We start from the raw sequence: 14,434 nt of genomic DNA on the forward strand, positions 1-14,434 counted from the left end.
GGCTGAGTTATATTTTATAAAAGTTGTATAAACTTTCATTTTATATTTGAACAGTTTTATTAGGTTTTTGGTTTTTTGTTTGTTTGCCATTACATAAACAATGCTAATGTAAACTGTGCACCAATATCTTTTTGAATGTATGGAAATATTTGTAGGGTTAATTCCTAGTGGAATTGTTGGCTCAAAAGATACGTGCTTTTAAAGGAGTGACATAGGGAATATAGTCAATACTATTAGGTTGGTGCAAAAGTAATTGCAGTTTAAAAGGTTAATTGCAAAAACCCCAATTACTTTTGCACCCATCTAATATAATACCTATGTATGGTATCAGATGGATACTAGAACTATAGGGGTGATCACTTCATAAGGTATGTCCGTGTCTAATCACTATGTTGTAACATGAAACTAATACAGCATTTTATACTGTAATTAAAAAGTAAATTTAAGAAAAGTGATGGATGTCACCAAAATGCCCTCCTTAAAGGTTGTACCAGGTTTTCCTTACTATTAGCAGGTTTTTTAAATGGCTCTACCCTCACTGTTACTGGCTATTAAAATTTAATACTTGCCTGTGGGATAATTGAAAATGGGATCTTACTGTTTTAAGTCGCATTTTTGTGAGTGAAGTTGGACGGTTTGGGCCATTAGTTTTTCTGTATTCTGCCTGTTTTGTCAGGTTATTCAACTTTATCTTTCATTGGTTTCTGAGTTATTTACCTTTAATAAAATTATCCTTTGGTTTTGTGTTGCAGATTATTTGTCTATAATTTGTTCTTGGTCTTTCAACATTGTTTTTATGGTGTATGGTATTGTTAACCACATAAATTTAACTTTGTATGTGCTTATCTTCCAACCTCTCTGCTACATTGTAAACTTCATGAAGGGCAGCTCAGCATCTTAGTTCTCGTTATATTCCCCATCTTCTCTAGCAGTACACCCCATTATAGGTGCTTCCAAACTAATAATTGAATCACAAAACTAGGGAAAAATTATTATCCTTACTCTTGTCTCTTCAAAAACCCGAAATAGAGCATTTTATAAGGGTTAAATAAGTTGAAAGTGACCAATCATAAGAGTTTGTAATCAACAGTGATAGTTCAGTGGCTTAAACAAAAAATCTCAGCATTTTTCATTTGCATTTTGATCAAATTGAATTAAAAGCCCTTGTGGTGATCAGGAAGATGTTAGGCAAACTTACCACTCTAAATGTAATGAGCAAATAATGTTAAGAATTACTTGATGTGACTTTATCAAAACTCGATAGCAGTCCTCATATAAAGAGAAATCATAGCCAGCTGAGAAAACTAAACAAAAGAATTTTCTTTAACTATGATCCTTTTTTTAATGTATAATCTATCAAACTATTAGCTAATCATAGAAGGGATTGGATTTTTTTCCCTCCCACTCTCCTTCTATTAAACTGAGTCAGATATAATCATGATTGTGTCAAAAGTTCAAAAGGGAAAATGGAAGGTAAAATGAGCTGAATTGGCACTCTTCCCTCAACATTGTACCTGTAAGCTTGATATGTTGTTTCAGAGATTAACTTTATAGACTTCCGTACCCAGAAGTATGAAAATTCTTAGGGAACTCTTTTCACAAGCTTGATCTTAACATATTGAATAAAGAGAGCAGCTAATCCTCTTTGTAAAGTAATTTGAGAGGAGGGAATTCAAAATGTAAAATCTCACCTGCAGAAAACACTCAATTCTGTAAGGCCTTTCTATCTTTAGACACTTACAAAGACTTAATATTTTAATGCGGAAGGGTGAACTTGGTTAAAAAGCCAATGGATGAAATTAGAGAGAAATAATCCAGTGCTTTCTTTCTGGGAATTATCATCCTACTCTCCAGGGGACCTAATTTTATTCCCTGTGGGGAATGAGAGTACTTCTCTGTACAGCAAGCCAGCATCTCTAAATATAAGCTTGACTTTTAGTATAATAAGAGTCTTGTTAGGTGCAATTTGCTCTTAGTCGTTAATACAATGAACAAATGTTGTGGTTACCTGGGAAAGAAAATTCAAGTGCTTTTAAACCTCTTGTGAGATTCGGTTTCATGCTTGAAACCTATACAGTGTTATGCCCAATAGCATCTGTAGAAGAATCCAAGCTATAAGGTATACAACATAGAGAAGTTAATACACTTTGGAAAAATTTAGACCACTAAAAAATGGGTTTAAGGTCCTGAATAAAAAGCTTTTCTTTAGCTGAAGGACAATTACCAGAAGCAGTAAGTTTAACAAATGATTGGAATTTTCTTGTGAGTGAATTTTACGTAATGATGATGTCCCTGTGTCCAAAGTAGGAAACCAGTCTTTCCTTCTGGTGGCACTTAGTTTTTTTCTTTTCATCTGTAAAGCAGTTTGCAGTTCTACAGGTGCAAAGACTGAATTAAGGACCAAATATAATCTGAGAGTATATACAATTGACACTTGAACAACATAGGGGTTGGGTGGGGTGCCAGCCCCCCCACACAGTTGAAAATCCACATGTAACTTTTGACTCCCCCAAAACGTAACTACTGATAGCTTACTGTTAGCTGGAAGCTAACAAAAAACATAAAGTCTATTGACACATATTTTGTGTTATATGTATTATATGCTGTATTCTTATAATAAAGTAAGCTAGAGAAAAGAAAATGTTACTAAGAAAATCATAAGGAAGAGAAAATACATTTACAGTTCTGTACTCTATCGAGAGCGGTAAGTGTATGTCATCTGTTTACAAGATGAATCATCTGTCAGCACCTACCTCATTATTGTCTTACATGATACAAAACACGTAGATGTTACACGTATTACTCACACTGGACATCAAAAATGAAAAGATACTGTGAAAATTTAATATTTATTTACAGGTGTGATTCATGCATTGATAATGAAGAAGCAGCCAATGATTGCTTTATGGTAGCCTAGTGTAATTGAAACAGCAGGAGGTGGCTACAAAGTTATTACAGTAGTATAGTATGTACTACAGTTAACTTTCTGCAGTTGTGATTTAATCTTTTATATTTCTTTAGACAGCCAATGGCACCATGTGTGGTCCATAAGTGTAAGTTTTGATAAGTTTTAATTTTTTATAATAGATTTATACATATCAGGGTAGTAAATGATAAAATAGACTAGTATCTACATACATTTTATGCATTCATGATATACATAACTTCTTAATTTTTTTTGGTATTTCTAGGTTACATGGTTCTTCCATATTTTTCAAATTGTCGCAAATCTCAAAATGTTTCAGTATATTTATTGAAAAAAATCTGCATATAAGTAGACCCGCACGGTTCATACCCGTGTTCAGGGGTTAACTGTAGTATTACGTAGCATTTTCAGTATGCTATGGCATTAATCGTTAGGTCATTTCTGTCTCCTACAAACTTTGTAATATTACATGCGTTTTACAATCTATTCTCAATAAAATTGTAATGGTAAACAGCTTCTGCTAATTGTCCTTAATCATAAACCATTTTTAATTGGATTCAGAAGTATATTTTCTCTTTTTTTAGGGATCATTAAAAGATAATGGAAATATTTCCTGTTACTTTAACTTCAGAAATGAACAGAAATGATCTTTGCAATCTTGTACAGGACAGTCTCTGAAAGTTTTCTTCCATTCCTGTGTAACCTCAAGTACTGGGCATTATGTTTTCCATTCTTAAACTTGCCCTCGGCCTATAAAGTTCTGAATCTATGAACCTGATGTAAAGGGTGTGACTCCTAATTTCCTACGAATGGTTAAGAATGATTTTCTGGCATTTTTAAAGACGACCATTAAAAATAATCCTTTATTCATTTCTTTCATTATGCAACATCTAATCTCGTCATAATAACAAAATATTTTATATTTCAAAGTAGTTCAGGCCTCTTTCCCCTATGAGCATTATATACTAAAGTGGTATCTAAACTGGATAGCAATTAGAGCTAGCTTTATCTTCAACCCCTTTCAGTTGACGCTTTTACACCTCACTGAAATAGAAAAAAAATGACCTTTGTTTATATAACTAGCCTCGGGCATAATGACATCCAAAAGCATATATGCAAACATGCATTTTGGAAGTTGTACTCGAGTGTAAATAACATACTATTTGAACAGTTAGCTAAGGTTTATTTTGTTGGAGGTAAAATGGCACCTCAATAAATTTATGATTTTATTAAGGTAACCAGGCTTGCTGTATTATTAATTTGACGTAAAGATCCCCTCCCTTTTTTTGAAGTCCATGTAATATGCTTCAATTTAGGAGTGACTTTTTTTCTTGCAGACAAATCTGCCTATTTTCAAGCTGAAGGAATCTACTGTTAGAAGAAGATACAGTGACTTTGAGTGGCTACGAAGTGAATTAGAAAGAGAGAGCAAGGTAAGAATTATTTGTAATGGAACTTTTTAAAGCAAAACATTGCAAATCTCAATATTGAATACTGCTCTGGAAAGTTATCTTGAATAGATAAAAGCAAGTATGATTTCTTTTTCAAATAGTTCAGTGTTATCTTATTTCATGGGAGATGAAGGAAGTCTCTAACTTTTCCTCAGAACTGTCTTCCTTCTCTTGGCTACTTTAATGGCCCCATTGGTGCCTTTGCTGACCCACTTGGATAACACTCCTTAGAACTTCCTTGCTGTTCCTTCCTTCCTTTCCCTCATCTTCCTATTCCACCTTCCCCCTCCACATCCCTGACAAGTTTCTCTTCCCCAGTACATCTCAGATGTCAGTGTATTTCCAGTGGTTTTTACTGACTCATCATAAATACATTTTGTCATCACCATAAATACGTTTTATCTAATCCAGTACTTTCCGTACTGTGTGTGATACGTGTTGATATTCTTCAGGTTAGCCTTTTAAATGATGGCCATGAGCTACTAATGGGTTGCTACCTGCAATTTGAAAATACTGTTACATACTTTGGTAGGAATTGTCTTCTCTTAGAAGAAAATTTGGTGGTTTTGGCTGCAAAATAAATTAGAGCATGGTACCACACAAATATCCCTTATTTCAACCCTCTGTCACAATTACATCAAAGGGCATGGTATGCTCAGAATGATGAAAAGTTACTTTGTGACTAGAGTATAGTAGGAAAGAAGTGGATATGATAGGAGCCCTGAAGTAGGTTAAGGCTTGCTTATGCTTATTTCTGAAACACAATAAGCTAGAAATGGAAGGAAAATTCCTTAAGCAGATAAATGTGGCTGGATATAAGAGCAACATACACAAATCATAGCATTCCATCAAAAATATAAAGGGAAAATAATTTTACTCATAAAATACTTACAAATAAAATGATAACTATAAGACCCATATAAAGAAAAGTTCAAAACTTCACTGAATGACAAAAGAAAACCTTAAATAGAAATCACTACATTCCTGTTTTGGAATATTCACTTTTGAAGATTCATTTATTCTGTAAACATTTGAGAGCTCATTCTGTGTGTTCTATGAGTTACAGGTAGAGCTGTGAACAAATTAACATCCTCACTTTTATGGTGCTTACATTCTGCTGGGCAAGTTGGGGTGGTGGTGAAGGGAAGGCAGAAAAAATAAATACATAGTATGTCAGATGATAATGTGCTCTTTAAAAAAAAGGAAAGAGAAAGAAAAAACTAATTAAACTCAGAGTGCCAGGAGAGCTACTCTCTTATTAGATGGTCAAGGGAAACACCTAGAGGTGGTGTTTTAGCAGTAGACCTAGGAAATAAGGTAGTACCTCCTGGCTTATTTATAAAGTTCATAAAATTCTAACAGAGATATTATGGATGTCTTTATAAACATGCAGATTTATATATGAGCTTTAGAATCAGAGAATGCTCAAGAATAGCCAGAAATTGTGAACATGTATTGAGCAGCTGCAGACATCAGAACATACCTTAAGACTGTAGTAATTAAAATAATGTAGTACTGCTTTAGGGATGGGCAAATAGATTAGTGAAATGTAATAGAATTTAGAAGCTGACCCATGTGTTTATTGGAAATTTAGTTCATAACAAAAACAACATTGTTGATCAGTGGGGAAAGGAATTCATATTCAGTAAATTGGGTTGAAACATTTGGCTATCGATTTGGGAATAGAGATTTATAACTTGTATGTATTTTATATATATTCAGAAGACCTACAAGGTGTGATCAAACAATACGGTGAATGCTCAAATTAAAAAAACAATTATTACAGTAAAAGACACATTGCCATTAATCCCCCTAAAAATACTCCCTCTGGTGGCCTGGTGGCTCAGGTGGTCGGAGCTCCATGCTCCTAACGCTGAAGGCTGCCAGTTCGATTCCCACATGGGCCAGTGCCAGATGGCCCAGTTGGTTGGAGCGCGGGCTCTCAACCACAAGGTTGCCGGTTTGACTCCTCAACTCCGGTAAGGGATGGTGGGCTGCGCCCCCTGCAACTAACAATGGCAACTGGACCTGGAGCTGAGCTGCGCCCTCCACAACTAAGACTGAAAGGACAACAGCTTGACTTGGAAAAAATCCAGGAAGTACACACTGTTCCCCAATAAAGTCCTGTTCCCCTTAGAAAAAATACTCCCTCTAACCTCAAACGCTTGTCCCATCATTCTTGCCACTTTCTGAAGCAGTTCTGGAAGTCCTCTTTCATGAGTGTCTTTAGTTGCGCTGTTGTGGCTGCCTCGATGTCCTGAATCATTTTGACTTTGGGGAAGAGCCAGAAGTCACACGGTGCCAGATCCAGTGAATAAGGTGGATGAGGACACACTGTAATGTTTTTATTTGACAGAAATTGCCGTGTACCAGAAGTATGTGTGACATGGAGCATTGTCATGATGGAGGGTGATTTACGGCACACTTTAAAACACACCTTCTCTCAACCGTAGCTCACACCTGACTGACTGCACCAAACAAGTTGAAACGTGTCACACACATTGTTACTAAGGTTCTGTGTGCCATTTCCGTGTTGAAGATTTCTGCCTTTCCGTTGGATGGCACTTGGCCACAGCATTCACTGTGGTTTTGAATCACAATGGAAAGGCTCCGTGTCACACATCACTTCTGGTCCGACAATTTCTGTCAGATAAAAACATTACAGTGTGTCCTCATTCACCTTAGTCACTGGATCTGGCACCATGTGACTTCTGGCTCTTCCCCAAAATCAAAATGACCATGAAAGGTAAATGTTTTTAATTGATTCAGGGCACTGAGGCAGCCACGACAGTGCAACCAAAAGCACTCACGAAAGAGGACTTCCAGAACTGCTTCAGAAAATGGCAAGAATGATGGGATAAGTGTGTTTGAAGTGAGAGGGAGTGTTTTGAGGGGGATTAATGGCAATGTATCTTTCATTGTAATAAATTTTTTATTTTCAAACATTCACCATATTTTTTAATCACACCTCATAAATGTACAAAACAAGTTAGGAAAGTTTTGGGCTGGGTTACAAAGAAGATATTTTTTATGGCTATAAGAAAGAAATGTCTTTTTTCCCAGCTTTATTGAGATAGAATTGACAAATAACATTTTATAAACTTAAGGTATACAACATAATGATTTGATATATGTATATATTGTGAAATAATTACCACAAGGTTAGCTAATATATCCATATCCATCACTTCACACGGTTACATTTTTTGGGGGGGGGTATGAGAACATTTAAGATCTACTCTTAACAATCTTTAAGTATATATTACAGTATTGTTAACTCTGTGATTGCTGCACATTAGATCCCCAGAACTTATTTATCTTATAACTAGAATTTTATACCCTTTGACCATCATCTCTTTTTCCCCACCCCCACCCCTGGCCCTGGTAACTGCTGCTGCTGCTACTACTCTGCTTCTGAGTTCAACTTCTTTAAATTCTGCATATAAGTGAGATGATACAGTATTTGTCTTTCTCTGTCTGACTTACGGGAGAAGTGTGTTGATAGGCTTTGGGCTTTGCTTACCGTAGTACATGGCACATTGCAGTGTTTAATAAACGTTTGGTGATTGTGTATGTCACTTTTTTTAAATAGCAGCTATATTGACATATAATTCACATGCCATACAGTTCACCCAATTAAACTGTGCAATTCAATGGTTTGTAGTATATTTACAAAGTTGTGCAACCATCACTATGATCAATTTTAGAATATTTTTGTCATTCCATAAAAGAAACCCCAAACCTGTCAGTAGTCACTACCAGTTTATTCCCCCTACCTCTCCTCATCCAGCCCTAGATAACCATTAATCTGCTTTCTCTATGGATTTGCCTGTTCTGGACATGTCGTGTAAATATAATAGAAGCATAGAATATGTGGTCTTTTTTTGTCTGGCTTCTTTCACCCAGCATGTTTTCAAGGTTCATCCTGATGTAACATTAATCAGTACTTCGTTATTTTTTATTGCCAAATAACATTAACTACATTTTATTCAGTTCATCAATTGATGGACAGTTGCGTTGTTTCTACTTTTTGGCGATTACAATTAATGCTGCTATGAACATTTGTGTACAGGTTTTTTCCTGGACGTAACGTTTTCAGTTCTCTTAGGTATATAGTACATACCATGTTTCCCCCAAAATAAGACCTAGCCGGACAATCACCTCTAATGCGTTTTTTGGAGCAAAAATTAATGTAAGACTTGGTCTTACATTAATTTTTGCTCCAGAAGACACATTAGAGCCGATTGTCCGGCTAGGTCTTATTTTCGGGGAAACAGGGTACCTAGGAGTGGATTTACTTGGTCACATGAGAACTCTGTTGAACTTTTTGAGGAACTGCCAGACTGTTTTCCAAAGCAGCTGTATCATTTTTACATTTCCAAGATGTGTGAGGGTTCCACTTTTTCTCCACATCTTCACCAACACTTATAATCCATCTTTATTACAGCCTTCCCAGGGTGTGTGAAGGTGTGGTATCTTATCATGGTTTTGATTTTCATTTCCCTGATGGCTAATGATGTTGATCATTTTTTCCTGTACTTATCAGTCATTCATATATTTTCTTTGGAGAAATTTTTTTTCAGATCCTTTGCCTATTTAATTGAGTGTTTTGTCTTCTTATTATTGATTTGTATCTAGAATATACAAAGACTCTGACAAGTCCCTTACCAGTTATATGATTTGAAAAACCTCTCCCATTCTGTGACTTGATTTTCACTTTCATGATGGTGTCCTTTGAAGCACAGTACTTCACTATTAACATCTTGGGAGTTTAACCTATATGAAAATTGTACTTTTATTACAGGATTGCTAAGAATAGTTATTTTGTTTATATATTAGTAATATTAACTGTTATACTAGGCTAGAAAGTAGTTGACATTTACTGTGTTTATTGGTCATGATGGTGAAATTTTTTAGCTTTTATTTTAGTATACTTTGGCTTTCAATATATTATGCTAGCGAAATATCCTCCTGTCAACTTCTTGCCCCACAAGCACACACATATCTTCAGATTCATGACTTATAAATTGGTGTAAGAATTCTAACTAGGTCTTTTCGGATGGTTTAAGCAAAAATAATTTGATGTTGAAAAGGATCTTTGGAATCTTAGCTGAACAGGCCACTGGTGATTTTTATGTGTCATTAATCCTGTTGCCCACAACCTCACCATCCATTTCAGTGACTATTTTGAATCTTATGTTAGCAAAAACGTACCTCCTATGTATCTACATAGTAATCTTTAACCTTTTTTGCTAAATTCTGCTCTGAATTAATTGTAGTCATTTATTTAATGAACTGGTTCTAGATTCCTTTTCTTATGATAGCTTTATAGACAGAGGTGTTCTTCCCTGAGCGTCAGGCAGCTCCACTGGAACTCAGTCAGTCAGTCGTCACGGCCCCTGCTTCTCAGTTGTGAGGCTCTGCAGGTTTGAACTCTCAACTTCACAAATGCTAACTTAGTGGAGAGAGTCAAGAATGCTAAAGCGAGCTTACAGAGACAGGTCTTTAGATGTCTTAATGTTGGTCATCTGGGGAGAGTAACTCTAGGAAGGAGTTAGAAAGTTTACATTGGGCATTTGGTTTTGTAGAGGTTTTTTGCTGTTACTTTGTTTTTTTGTTGTATCTGTATGAAGTTGTGTTGCTCTTTCCGCTTTTGACCCTTTTGAATTATTGTTTTAGGATAACTCCTACTTATACAAACTCTGGATCAAGGGTTTGAAGTTTTACTTCTTTTAGAATATGTGTAATTTGAATACTGGTGTTTACTATTTATATTTCTCCTTGTTTGAATTGTTTGCTTTACACCATTTTCTCTGTTTTCGTGCAAGATTAGCTAAGTGCCTGGTTGTTTAACACAGATTTGAGCTTCTGTTGTATGCATAACTGTTATTGAAATAACCTAAGAAGCCTAAGAGAGGGTCTGATTTGAAAGTGTTAATAGACTAGATTGGTGGTTCTCCACAGGGGCAGTTTTGTCCCCCAAGAGACATTTGGCAATGTTGGAGACATTTTTTATTGTCATAACTAGCGGTGCTCCTGGCGGTATCTAGTGGGTAGAGGCCTGGGGTGCTGTTGTGTATTCTGCGGTGCACAACAAACCCCCCACCCACCCAAACATAAAGAATTATGTGGTTCAAAATGTTAGTAGGGCCATGGTTGAGAAACCCTAGGATAGAGAAACCATACCAACCTATGAAATAGATAGCTAGGTGCTGTTTAATTCAAACAAATATTTGAATTTGTTTTAGTAATTCCCAGAAGAGAGAGATCAGTATATGAGGTATGATTAAAAAAAACCATGGTGAATGTTTAAATAAAAAAAAAATATTACAGTAAAAGACACATTGCTATTAATCCCCCTCAAAATACTCCCCCTCTCTTTGAACACACTTATCCCATAGTTCTTGCCACTTACTGAAGCAGTTCCGGAAGTCCTCTTTCATGAGTTTCTTTACTTCACCCTCCGTCATGACAATGCTCGATGTCACATATCCCTTCTGGTACGGCAATTTCTGTCAAATAAACACATTAAGGTGTGTCTTCATCCACCTTATCCCCCGGATCTGGCACCGTGTGCCTTCTGGCTCTTCCCCAAAGTCAAAATGATTCAGGACATTGAGGCAGCCACGACAGCGCAACTAAAGACACTCACGAAAGACGACTTCCAGAACTGCTTCAGAAAGTGGCAAGAACGATGGGGTAAGAGTCTTCGAAGTGAGGGGGAGTGTTTTGACAGGAATTAGTGTCTTTTACTGTAATACATTTTTTTTAATTTAAACATTCACCATATTTTTGATCACACAAGTTGATCCTTTGGGACGTTCCTATAGTGTGGGAAGGAAGAAATGACAAATCTTTGGGAAAAGATAGAATAGTGAATTTGGGAGAAAGTTAACATTTTTCTTAGCCTAGGAAATAGAAGAGTGACGACAAGTAGTTGATTATTTTGTCATCACCTCAGACACAAGTAGGAAGGACTATATGCCGATGGTATGAGGTGGAAGAAATTGATCACAGGATTTTTATCTGCCCATGTCAGAGCATTGTTAATACTTTATTTCTTCATTGAATTGAGAGTCGATTTTGATCTCCACAGTTTCTGTTGTAGTCAAGCATTGTCTTCTTCAATTGGCATCAAAACTGAGGGGCATAGTTGCCTTTATTTCAATATTGCCTTGAATGTTCTTTTTGTATACTTGTGCTTTGCTAAGAAGTCCAGGAAAAAATGATAATTAAGCTATATGCCCTGCCATTGAGAGCTTTGTACTAATGGGCTAGTCTGCATTTGGTTATCTTGCCTCCAAAACATTAGTTTTTTAGTATGCTTTTTACTAATTCCCTTTTATATTTAGACAAGCTTGATTGACAGTGGTTTGGCTCGCACAATGAGGACGTACTTTGTCTTCATGTTGTGCTCTAAATATTCACAGCCCAGTCACCATGTTCAGGAACTTTCTTTGCTTATGTTGTTTTAGGTTGTAGTTCCCCCGCTCCCTGGGAAAGCATTTTTGCGTCAACTTCCTTTTAGAGGCGATGATGGAATATTTGATGACAATTTTATTGAAGAAAGGAAGCAAGGGCTGGAGCAGTTTATAAACAAGTAAGTGCTTTCTGTCTCTCGGGGTTTTCTGAGACAGTTAACCTTATGTGACTACTAATAATTTAGATATTAAGTTAAACTGTAATGTTGCTTTTTCTTTTGGTCTGCCAAACTTTTTGTATCATTTAAACAAAATAAAAGCATATAACAAATTGAATATCATGTGATAAATATTAACGCGCTTGAGTGATTGAAGTGTTGACCTAAGTTTTTGTTTTTCTTGGTTAATTTATGCAAATTACATTTAAAATTACAGCATTTTAAAAATACAGTTTTATTTGATTCTTTCTGATTTAAGGTATGTTCTAGTATGAACATCAAAATTTAAACACTTCAGATCATTTTGTTTGATTGCAGATGGATGTATTATCAGCTTGTCATATAAAGGTGCACATTTAAAATTTTCATGGCAAACTGTTCCTTTGGAAATGTAAGAAGACTTGGGGTTGTTTATCTTTTCCTTTAGAAACTCTTAAACGCAAAGCAAAATTTTGAGCTTTAAATTTTATTCTCATTTGAAATATAGCCATCTTTTAAAAGTTAAATGGGGAGAGTTATTCCAGGAAGGGGTTCACTATAATTGTGGATTGGCCTTAAATTGGACCAAATAAGGTCAAATCCTAGAGAATGTTGGTTGTGAGCTATTTATTAGAAGCACTTTAGTTTTTATCTAGTGGTTTAAAGATCTGTGAATGGTAAGTAAACAGAAAGGAGAGTTATACAAAGCCTTTAACTTTTAGTTATCTACTGTAGTACATAACCTTCATTGTTTTTTTATGAACATACTTTCCTTTTGGAGAAGGCAATGCTAGGTTACATGTTTTTAAATTCTGAGATAGAAATCTGTTTGCCCAGTCTGATCTTGTGTTTAGTATGATGAAAACCTTTAAAAGCAAGCAACCCTCCTCTGCCCTGCCCCCCCCCAAAAAACCCCATATACCTGTGCCTATTTCTTAGTATTTTGGGTTTTTGTTGAACTTCAGTGTATTTCTAATTATACTATATCTTTTCCTTCTTTAAAATGGATTCTTAGAATCAGGACACATTTCATTTTTAATATTAAAGTTAATTTAGGTTTCTTATGAATATACCAACTAATTTGTAAAGAAGCTATTGGGCATATTGGGTACATATGCCAGAAGCAGTACAAAACTAGTGATTCAATGTTTTATAAATTACCTTTGTGAGCCAAAGGAAAGAAAATTTACCATAAGTTGATGGAGTGTAGCTTTATGGGCAGTCCAGTATTACTACCCTGTACTTGCTTCCTAACATTAAACATATGTGTGTTTGACCTCCCCCCCATAAAATATTGGACTAAATTTGTATTTTTTTTTATTCCTAGGGTCGCTGGTCATCCTCTTGCACAGAATGAACGTTGTCTTCACATGTTTTTACAGGATGAAATAATAGATAAAAGCTATACTCCATCTAAAATAAGACATGCCTGAAATTTGGCGAAAGGGGGTTAAAAAAAACTTTCTGTGACTATTACCGATTCACCAGTGAAGACGTTCTAACTTTTAGCATGCTGCACAGAAACTGGTATAACATGCCTTCAGTATACTAACACTCGTATGCTCTGTTTTGTTCTGTTTTGTTTTAGCAGTTGACAAGAAGTTAATTTGCTTTAGTGAAAATCCCTCATTCCAGCCTTTCTCTGTAATAGCTCTCTATAATCCCTCATTCCAGCCTTTCTCGAATGTGGTACACACAGTAACCTCCCAAACCTGTTACCGGTATAATCTGCAGTCCTAACTAAAGTTACTGACTTGGTCTTATCTGCACAGTTTTTGTGTCATGTTTGCTTCTTGAACCTGATTACCTAGAATATTTCTCTTCTCCTCTTTGTAATACGTGCTTGTGTGTAGGAGCACCACCCCACAGGTTTCCAGCACCCACATGGAAGATACACACTTGCGTGCAGAAAGAATCTCCCTTCAGGCTTGTAATACCCTTCACATGGAAGATCAATGAGGGAAATCTTTATATTCTGTATAAAAACAAAATCAAATTTATATACTAAAATCATTTGTCTAAAAATTTAAGTTGTTTTCAAATAAAAATAAAAATGCATTTCTGATATGCACTGATTGTGTTGCCTTCAGCTTTTCTTTTCTCCCTTTATGGCTTTCCTACTTAACTCACTTGTTGAGAGGGATTATTTACTAATTATATACTTCTCATTCCTGTAACTCCATTCTCCTTTAAACAGTGGTGATATCAAATATGCCACCACCCTTTCAATGGGGTATTTTCTTTTAAACAACAAAAAAAGTGATGTACTAAAAAAAGCATTCCTTAAGGCTTATTGAGTCATTATGAAGCACTTTGTGTATTTGAAAAATGCTTTATAATCTCAAGTCATTCTTTTTAAAAGGCCTTTTAAGATAAGTCAATACCATGCCTCCTGTTTTTTAGATTTTTTTTTTGGTAGTTCATCTGAGTGATTTTCTT

The 14,434-nt window shown here is 35.6% G+C and overlaps 1 protein-coding gene across 2 annotated transcripts in view; it reads left to right on the forward strand.

Moving 5' to 3' along the window:
• Positions 1 to 14,062, forward strand: part of SNX3 (sorting nexin 3) — a 41,816-nt gene extending 27,754 nt beyond the window's left edge. For both annotated transcript variants that reach the window (XM_081036315.1, XM_081036316.1), the window contains exons 2-4: positions 4,264 to 4,359; positions 11,853 to 11,977; positions 13,323 to 14,062. In XM_081036315.1, the coding sequence (XP_080892441.1) occupies positions 4,264 to 4,359; positions 11,853 to 11,977; positions 13,323 to 13,428 (327 nt within the window). In that variant the 3' untranslated portion in view covers positions 13,429 to 14,062. The remainder of the gene's footprint in view (positions 1 to 4,263; positions 4,360 to 11,852; positions 11,978 to 13,322) is intronic.
• The last annotated feature ends 372 nt before the right edge of the window (positions 14,063 to 14,434 follow it).

Source organism: Rhinolophus hipposideros, assembly GCF_964194185.1.
Source record: "Rhinolophus hipposideros genome assembly, chromosome: 3".
Classification (NCBI taxonomy): domain Eukaryota; kingdom Metazoa; phylum Chordata; class Mammalia; order Chiroptera; family Rhinolophidae; genus Rhinolophus; species Rhinolophus hipposideros.